Genomic DNA, 10,604 nt, shown 5'->3' with positions numbered 1-10,604 from the left:
ATTAAGACTGCTTTAATAAGGGAATAGCTTTGCTTTATATTGTGCAAAAATAATTTATGCACATGTCTATTGTTGCACATGCTTATTATTACTTCTGGAAATAGGCTATTAAAACATTATGCTTCCAATCAGTTTTGCATTTACGTGTTCATATTTAATGTGTGTTTCCTAGGAGATGGTGCACTTGGTTTACTTTTCAACTCCATAATTGTATCCATGTTTTCCACCTCTATGGGCAAACAGAGGACACTCCCTTTTGTTAATCAAATTAGTAAACAAGTAAGGCACAAAACACAATGGAGGTGCGTTTTGTCCCTTAATTATCAAAAGTGTTTTTTGGGCATAAAATGAATTAATGCATCCTAGTGCTATTTTAACAATAACACTTGGTTTGCTGCAGAATGACCAGCTGTTTTCTTGTCGATTAACAATTTGGAGTGTCAAGTTCACATAAGCTGCATGTTTTTGGAGGTGGGAGGAAGCCGGAAGACACGGGGAGAACATACAAATTCCACATAGAAAGGAATTGGACTTGCTGTGACGCAACATGGGCTACCCACTTCACCACCGTGCCACCCCCTGTTGTGGAACAGTGAGACAGTTTTTGGCCAGTGGAGCCTCTGCCTCTGCTTTATCTCAACTCCATTGATCGATCTTAGCACATATTAGTAAATGCAGAAACACTAATATTAAACTGACGAGGAGGAAGAGTAGGAGTGAGGAATCATGAGCTAATTACAGTCTGTGGTCTTAAAAATTGTCACTCTGATAACTATGGTAGTGTAAATGATACAGGAGGAAGAAATAACAGACTGACAAATTTTAAGTACATTGCCTTCAGACATCCCATTACAGTATAAACAGGGAAGTGCAATTAAGAGGGGTGCTTTGCCAATATATGAAGGAGATCCAGCTTCTTACCAGCATTATTGATTGCATAAAATCTCTTGACGCCCTGTCAGGTGTTCATTTTCTGTCTTTTTATACACATCTGAAAGGCCTCACAACACAAAAAACAGCCTGAGGTTTATGAGAGATGTCTAAAAATAAAGCTTAATTAATTTGATGTATTCTGTAGTTTATGATTTGTAGTTGTGATGCCCTACTGTCGCATCTTTCGTGTACTGTAGTGGCATTTCTGCACACATGGTAACATGTGGAGCTAACATGTAGTCTGAGCTGTTCATAAAGACACATCATCTAAATAATGTGCCTTTAAAAATGCAAAAATGCTGTGCCATTGACTTCACACTTTTTTCTTCTTCTTGGAAGTCTATGGTGCAGTCACTTTTTGCTGCCTCAAAATGCCAACAATGCCCCTGACCACACCTTATTTTAAGACCAACTTGTGCTCAGATGGGCATAAATAAATTGGGTCCCTGCACAGCGTGGGCTCTTGGTCTGAAAATTACAACCGCTGTCAGAGAAAAGCACCGTCCGCTGCTCTGCACCCGTTGTTATAAAAAGATAGTCATAAATATGTAAAATATTAGCCGTAATGATAATCGTCGTGGTAGTAGCTGCCTAACTGTAATTAAATTTAATTCAGCTTGTTTTCTCTGGACAACATGGATCAGCACATTGAGGAGCAGCGATGCGGAGTAGACAAAAGAGAGTGACCATGAGGTTTTCAATGTGCCATCATAACTTCAGTTAGCGGTATGTCAGCAATTTGGCTTTCCAAGAAAAGTGTCAGTTTTATTAATGAATTGTATATTTTAGAATTGCATTTGAGTTTTATGCAAGGACTGCAGTAATCTCCCCGATTGCCTCATGAAGTAGTCGACCATACGATTAAAACAAATTGAATTTTTTTCCCAGAGAAAACAAGCAGACAGACTTGAGCGGTTTAACATATGGTAAAGATAAAATCAGGTTTAACAGTTTGATGGCATAAATAGAATCTGAATGTTTTTTCCCTGACATGTCACAGATTGTGTACTCAGGGGATGTGTTCTTGGGTATCACCCTTTTCCACACCTTCCTGGTCCTCCTACATCATCATACTCAGTTATGACATCCAATAATTGGTAGGAAAAGTTTGCACATGACATACACTCTAGCAGGCTCATTGCAGTCTACTTCACAAATACACTCAACTGCAGTAACAAGGCTGCTGAATTAATTTAGCAGTTTAAAGGATTTTGTGAAGAACATTTAACTGAATATTTACCAGACAAAGCAGTCGGTTTTGTCGAGCTCAAGAAAACTATTTCTGACATTTTATGGATTTTCTAGAGCTAATTAACCATTTACTTACTTACTATATAATTTTAATATATTATGTATAGACCATTTAAATGGTAAATTGCACAATAAAAAAAAGATTTTGACATACACAGGGAAGGAAGTGGTGGTCAGTTTAGTAAAATAATCTTTGGTGTGAATTGTGCAGAAGTGAAAGTAGATTATATAAATAGGATATGCATGCAAATAAGCAAGAGTGGGGCAGCAGGGCTTTGTCGTTCAGGCACAGATATTGCCTGGGGAGCTTACAGCACAGCTACAAGGACAGCACCCGTCCTCCACCCTGCAGCACTCTGGATGGAGCCACAGAAGGCTGCTCAGCTGTGTGGGATCACTCTAACAGGCTGCTTCTTCAGTCTGGCCCAGCTGAAGCTTCTCACACTGTTTACTAGGCGCCTATAAAAGCTTCAATATTGCTGATTTAGGTTGAAATAAATTCTGTCTGCATCTCTCCATGCCAGTGAATTTGTAATGAATGCACACAAACAAACAAACACATGAATACATACATTTTTGGTGTTGCGCTTGGAGGGTTAATCCGTGGTCACGTGACGGCATTCTTACAGAGTTCTATGCATGTTTTAGTGAGAATATTGAATTAAATGTGGGTGGAGGTGATAAATGTTTCAACTAAATACTGCAAGGACTTCATGATTATGTAAATGAGTGTTTCTGGATGAGAACCGCTGTAGCAGAAGGCGTTAGTCTCGTTGGGTACAAGGTCAGTGGTCAGTTCCTTTAAACGTATGTTAATGAAAAGGTATAGAACCTGAAGGATGAAAATGTCCATATGATCTGCAGGATGTTGTCATGGTATTAAATAAATAAATAAATACTACAGCCATGTGTGGCACATGGGACCCACGGACATAAATAACCCTTGGTGGCCCTCATGGCCAGTTTTCACAGCTTTTCATTTTGAGTATACTTGTCAAAGTGTTTCACATCACAATGTGTTATACAACCGATTGTGTTGAATAAAACGTACACTTGTCTGAGCTCATTTTACGATTATAAATGATAAAGCGACACCGTTCCTGTCAAGCTGCTGATCTTGGAACTCCACATCTGGCACCTCCCCATTACTCATTGTAAAAAAGTAAAGGATTTCATTGTCAATTTGTTGTGAAGAGATCATTCGACTCAACTGTCTTGTGAAGATAAATGGGATTGTTCACATTTCAGCAGAAACATTATTGAAGACCCAAATACAGAAAAAACAAAGTCGGGTAATTTGCAGTTCAGAAGTTTAATAACTGAAAATTCACAGTCAACAGGAAAACAGGATCAAAGCGTGATGACAGAAGCAAAAGCCCATAACCAAGTAAACCCAAGGAAATAAAACACAAAATCCAACAAATCAAAAATAACTCCTACCCTGAGGCAAAGCTGAAAAAGACAAAATCACAGGCAAATATCATGAAAAGAGGAAAAACCCCACAAAAACACAGGAAACACTCGAGAGAGCTCTGAAACAGGTGGAGAATATCCTCGTAATTAAGGGACTGAATAGAAACTCAAAAGAGGAAACAGGCTGAATTCACAGGGAGAGGAGACCAGACTGGGAACAGGTTGAAGACGGGACACAAGTGGAAATAATGAGCGATCGAAAAGGAGGGAAAGCAGACAAAGACAGGAAGTACAAAACAAGAGAGACAACCTGGTGTTCTCAACTTACAAAGTAAAGCAGGAAATGGAGCACAAATGCAATATCAGGAACAATCCTTTAATTTAAGGCCATTATTTAAAATTGCGCTACATTTCCTCTGAATAGTTTCACGTCTGCTTCATCTACTTTGCTTTTTAAATTTTTTTTTATGGTTTTCCTTTAGGTAAGAAAGTACCTGTTACCTCCACTGGACTTCTGAGTGAGTCAAGCAGGAACTGATAAGACACGTGAAACGTTACAGAAAAGGTTGTTTCTACCCAGCACATGTACAATACCCTCCGTTGCACAAATCAGTGGCCACCAAGATACTTTAGCAGCTGTAAGGTGATGCCATAATCCCAAACCACCCTCTTTTAGTTAGATAGTTTGAACCAGATTAATAGTCATAGTCTCCATCAGGGAGATTTAGGGATCTTTGAACTGATCAGCAAAGACAATTTATAGATTTCATTATTGGATTGCGTTAACTTACAATCTTTTTGCAATTGAGATGTTGAAAAGTATTTCTCTGCAACGTATAATGAAGTTATACTGACAGGCGAAATTGTTGACAGGCAGGGGTGGGTCCATTCGGGCCCCCTGCCTCGTGGGGCTGCTGTTCTATCTCACGGGCCCGGCTGTTCTAAACAGCACAGATGGGATGAGGCAGATGAGGGGATGCTATTTACAACCATGAGATACTTAAGACTTAGACATGTATAAAATTGCTTGTTCCTATCTGTACCATCACCATCCGATAATAGTGGGATTTCAGTTGCATTGATATCATTAGTAACAACCTATATACAGTAGTACCTTGTGATACGAGCTGCTCGACATACGGGTTATTTGAGGTACGAGCCGTCGCTCTGTCCATGTTTTTGTTTGACGTACGAGAAAAAACCCAAGATACGAGCCGTGCTTCGAGACACCACCGCTAGTTGACGGATTGATGCAACATCAGCTGAGACCGGATCTCGTTCTCGTCGATGGAGTAAAGACGTAGCTTGTGTCTTTTCATGACTTTTGCATTTCTTTAAGATCTTTATCATTGTTTACATAACTGATATATAATTAATTATACACATACACAGCATGTCTATTACTTCATAAATACAAGGAAACCTTGGTTTTCTAAACGCTTTACACATTGAACAAATTGGAATTTGACCAAAAAAAATCGGAATTTTTTTGTCTTAGAAGGCGAACACAATTTGGAAATCGAACGCAAAACAAACGAGAGCCGCCAAGCGTGAGAATATCTTTATTGTTTTTATGCTTTAACTGTAATGTGCTTTTCATTTTAATTGACTGTTTTCAATAATTCTTCACTTAATTTGCGTTCCATTGCCTATGGTACGAGTTACAGTACCGTGAACTTCTATCCAAAAGATGACGGTAACTTGTGCCTTAGGCTAACCTGATTACGTCCATGTTTTTTTTTCTTTCTTTCTCGCGTTTGCTTCTTTTTTTTTACATTTCATTGATATGTTTCATTACTATACAATTTGATATATAAATGACATTATGAAATAACATAGTATGTTGAAAAAAGGTAGTTCTCTAACATCTTGGAACGGATTAAAACCATTTAAATTATTTGTAATGGGAAAAATATTTGGCATTTGAACAAATCGCTATTCGAACAGCCTTCCGGAAGGAGTTGTGGTCGGAAACCTAGGTTTGCATGATTTAGTCCCGTAGTTCTGGGCTATTTTACTGGGCTGTAATGGATTCACGTGATTTTAGTCAATTTAAATGGGGAAATGTTGTTTGATTTAGAGCTCAGTCACAAAATTTATTAAACTCATAAACTCGAGGATCTACTGTATATGTATTGACCATTATATATGTATGGACACTTGAATGGAAAATTAATTTCCTGCTGTGACAGGTCAAGCTGACACAATGACAGCTACACAACCAGAAAATATACAGGTAGCATAAACTGACAGACAGCAAAACAAACTTGGTTTATTGGCACCTGCTGTTAAAGGCAGAGCTCTTTCTTTTCTCAAAGCAAGTCTTTCTGCTCTGGAGTCTGAGGAACATTAGAGTGAGGTGGTGTTTGAGTGGGTGTGTGATGTCATGAGCCATTGATGTTGTCATGTCTGTGATGACTTTATTGTTTAGGTCTGTTGTATTGAATGTGGGGAGACCAATTATTTTGGCAGCAGTTATAGTTATGAGTTCAGATTGGTTCCAGTTGGTGACAGATGACACGTTAAAGAAACAGGTGGAACAGTACATTAGGATGGGCTGGATCATGTTTGGATACAGCAGGAGGAGGAGACCGGGAGCCACACACACTCCTTTGAGGAGGCTAATGTCGTCATTTTTATGTGCCATTCACATACTGATCAAAATTGAATCCATCAAAACCTTTTGCTTTTGTGTGAGTGGCGATATTTCTGATTGTAGTTTTCTTGTTGTGAGGTTAGTAAAATGATTTGAGTCAGTCAGATACAGTCAGAAAGTAGTGACTGCAGATGTAAATGATGACATGCACTCAGCAGAAACCTGAAGCGGTGCTTCCGCTGCTGCACAGAGAGACGTTTTTTTCAAAGTTTATTGACGCTCTATACAACCTTGAACTGGACATCAGTATTTTTACTGAAACATTTGACTTAAAAACATGTCCTAACTTATTTATTGGTCAGTGTAACATTACTTAGGCTCCTCTGAGAATTTGGTGAGGTTCAGCATTCAATGAAGCACATGATTGTACAAATCATGTATCTACACTGCAAGTGTGGTCAGTATGAACAGGTTTGTGGTTTTGTTTTATGCAACCCCTTGAATTCATACTTTGCAGGCCTGCTGACTCTATTAAGCTCAGTGGTTGTTAACAGTGACTTACCCCCAGCCCATGACCGTTACCTCCCCAGTTTCCTATATTTTCCAGGAACAATTCATACATGATTATTTTCTTTTTCTTTTGTTATGATGAGAAAGTATAGATGATCTGAATGAGAAAACATGATTTGACTTTGCGATTTAGAAACAAAAAGTTACCTTTCAAATCTAATGAGAAGGCTCACTTAAGATGAAGATATTTGCATTATTAGCATTTCTTTTTTTTAACCAGCTCACGTTTGCAGTAGTCCGCTACTGTCCTAGAGCCTTACTACAAAAGATAAAACATGAAACAGTAGGTTTTTAGCCAGTGAGGCCCTTGACTTTGAAATTTCTATTAAATTCTAACTTATGTCTGTATTATTAAAAAAAAACCAAAGAACGTCTCCTTCACTATTATAGTCTCCAAAGCAGCAGTTTAATCCAGGTCAGGTTTCATTTGATATCTCACTATGCCAAGAAAGCCCAAATCTAGTTCTGCTGACTCTGCTGTGTTGCTCTTGTGCTCATATGCGATACAATATTTCACAGGCCATTTTTTATCTCATATTTGATTGTCAGCTCATTGTGGCGAGCAGTAAACTCATCATTAAGCTCTCCTAAGAGCCTATTGCCAGTGAAATTGTCTATGAAGGCTGTAGGCATACGGTTCCTGTTGTGTTGCTCAGTATTCATAGTAGATGATATATTTTATTTATTATCACCAAAGATATGGATATATCTATTCAACCATCATGATGTATTTATTAGTCTTGCGTGGACTCGTAGCAGAGAGGAAGTTGCTCTTATCAAAGCACCTCATGCCTAATATGTGTAAATCAAAGAGAATGCAGTCAGACCTGTATATATATATATATATATATATATATATATATATATATATATATATATATATATATATATATATATATATATATATATATATATATATATATATATATATATATATATATATATATATATATATATATATATATATATATATATATATATATATAGCTGTGATAGGTTTTGATAAGCATTCATAGACTGTACCTGACCCTGGTAAAATGCAATTCATCTTGTGAGGAGAGTGTCAAATTTAAAGACCTTCCCCTGCTACAGCTATTCCTATGATAAACCCGTCTATCACTTGGCTTTTCTCCTTACCTGGGCCTTTTTCTGATACCTTGGCTAGAACCTGATTTATTGGATGTGATGCAGCACTCTTTCTTGGAATATCTACTTTTAGTGAATAAATCCAGCTGGGTGGTGACTCATCAGCAGAAGACGCAATAGAGGCTGTAAACTCCTGGCAGACTTTGACACATATTTCTCTTTTTGTGACAGAAATGGAATTGGGCCAAATTTGTGAGGAACGTTCCCAAATGAGAGACGTCGACACAGGAGACAGAAGATTTAAGGATTATTTCTGTTGCGGTTTATTGCAAACCATATGTCTATTTATAGCTTGTCATTATCGACTGGTCTGATCAATACCTTCGCATGTAAACTAACAGCTAGATGTATTTCTTTCTGAATCTGACAGGATGACTTATGTACATTTTGTGAACGTAAAGACCAGAAAACCCATTATTCACCACACACACAGCTTTTCTAAAATCACTGGTCTGAATGAAAAAAAACCAAACAAAACAAAAAGTCAGTTCAGTCAGATACTGGTGCACAACATTATTTGTGTCCTCAGGCCTGTGAGGTGAACCAACATTTGTTATGTCAAAGTATTGAATTTTGTGTTTGTTTGTTGTAACCCAGACCTCTTCCTTTTCATCAGCCTTCAGCCATCTTCTACTGTAATGACATATGTAGTGTGTGTGTGTGTGTGTGTGTGTGTGTGTGTGTGTGTGTGTGTGTGTGTGTGTATACATATACAGTATATTACATATATATCATGTATAAGTTTGGATCACAAACCTCCTTCTAACTTGATTTATTGCCTTCGCAAACAGTTTCCTAATGACTTAATGGTCTCAAGTCTACTTCATTACGGCAGTAAATTATGGTGCCGTTTAGAGTAAAACAGATAGATAAAGCAGGACCTGCCTTAGGGTGCAGCGACACTGTAATTGACAGGTCGTTATCATGGCTTGTCCTTGGGATTCTCAGTCAGATCCGATCAGACAAGAGGCACAGCAATACGTTTCCTCCAGCTTCACCCTCTCATCTAAATCTGGTCACTTCATGCTCCAAAAAAGACAGGATGGTGACAGCGATGGTGTGAAAGTCAGGCCTCAAACATTCTGTTGACAGACTAATGGGTGACAATATATTAGCTCCATCCTCCTATCTATTATATAGTCTGTAAACAGGCATCAGGCTTGAGATGCTTCATGATCACTAGTAATCTTTAATAAAAATGCAAATTGTTGTTAATTTTTCCCCCAAATTTCAGCCTGATTGAATCACTTTCATCTTAAGCCTTTCCTTTCTTCCATTTGAATGATTTCTCAGATTTGGTACTTAATTTGCCATGTTATTCATTCTGGCTGATTATTTTAATGCTTATTTTTCTTTTCCTGAGTAGTCCTCTTTAGGACATTTCATCTCACGTTCTTTTTTTTTTTTTTATGTCTTAGGATGTTGGGAGGCTGAGAAGAACAGAAGCTGGACCCCAAGGTGCACGCATAGCTAACCCATGGGGAACTGACGGAAACAGTGCTGGATGGAGGCCAAGTCACTGGATGGCGAAGACGAGGAAGCACACAGTATTGTGGATCTCTCACGTTATTTGTTCTCTTTCTCAGCTGATGCAAAGTAGATGCAAAGTATTCTGCAATGTGCCTCATTTGCTCGCTCTATCACATGCAATCCATGGAGAGATGGCAAAAAGAATTAAAAGGATAGGCATCCAAAGCTAAAAAACAAACAAACAAACAAAAAAAAACAGGTTGATTGAAGATTGTTCAAATTTTGGGGTTGATAAGAAAAAATAACTTTCCTCCACACATCTCTGTTGGAGGCGTATAAATTAGACCACAAGGTGAGAAACTTTGGGGATTCATCATGGGAAGGTGTAAAAGCAGGCTTTCCTGGTTACTGTTGTTAGCCTGGTTGGTGCTAACAGGAATAGCTTTGGAATATGAGGGGGTCCCAGGTCAGTGGACACGCTATGGCCAGTGGGACGCCAAAGCGACAGGTGAGCTCAGCTTTATTCTGAAAACCAATGTCAGCAAAGCCCTGGTGCTCTACCTGGACGATGGAGGGAACTGTGACTTCCTGGAGCTCCTAGTCGCCGACGGGAGGCTCCAGATGCGTTTCACCATTCATTGTGCAGAACCGGCCTCCCTGCACACAGAAACACGCATCAACGACCAGCGCTGGCACAGAGTCCTCGTCTCCCGTAATTACAGAGAGACGAGGCTGGTGGTGGACAACGAGGAAAAAGTGGCCGAGGTGAAGTCCAAAAGGAAAGAGATGGTAGTGGCTAGTGACCTGTATGTGGGGGGGATCTCGCCCGACGTCCGTCTGTCTGCCCTCACGTCCAGCACCGTTAAATACGAGCCACCGTTCCAGGGCTTCATAGCCAATTTGAAACTGGGGGAGGCGCTACCAGTACTGTTGGATGGTCAAGCTGTCCATAGTGATCTGGAGTATATTTGTGCCACAAACTCTCCGTGCAGCAACAAAGGTGTGTGCTCCGTCAGCCAAGGAGAGGTCGTGTGTGACTGCTTCAACTCCAGCCACAGGGGAAGGTACTGCCACGAAGGTGAGACCAATTCCATCCTTATTTTTAGATTTTTAAGGGGTAAAATGTGCTTTGAACTGATGAACACGTTTCTTTATTATTATTTATATTGTTTTATTGCTTGTTTTATTCTTTTTTGGCTTGCTAAAACATACCATCCATGAATCG

At 39.0% G+C, this 10,604-nt stretch overlaps 1 protein-coding gene across 1 annotated transcript in view; it reads left to right on the top strand.

Annotated features, from left to right (window-relative positions):
• Positions 1-9,754: 9,754 nt before the first annotated feature.
• Positions 9,755-10,604, top strand: part of nrxn2a (neurexin 2a) — a 92,354-nt gene continuing 91,504 nt past the window's right edge. The window contains exon 1 of the mRNA XM_068330453.1: positions 9,755-10,457. Within this exon, the coding sequence (XP_068186554.1) occupies positions 9,755-10,457 (703 nt within the window). The remainder of the gene's footprint in view (positions 10,458-10,604) is intronic.

Source organism: Antennarius striatus, chromosome 13, assembly GCF_040054535.1.
Source record: "Antennarius striatus isolate MH-2024 chromosome 13, ASM4005453v1, whole genome shotgun sequence".
Lineage (NCBI taxonomy): Eukaryota > Metazoa > Chordata > Actinopteri > Lophiiformes > Antennariidae > Antennarius > Antennarius striatus.
Note: the sequence above shows the minus strand (reverse complement) of the source record. Positions and strands in the feature narration are given on the sequence as shown.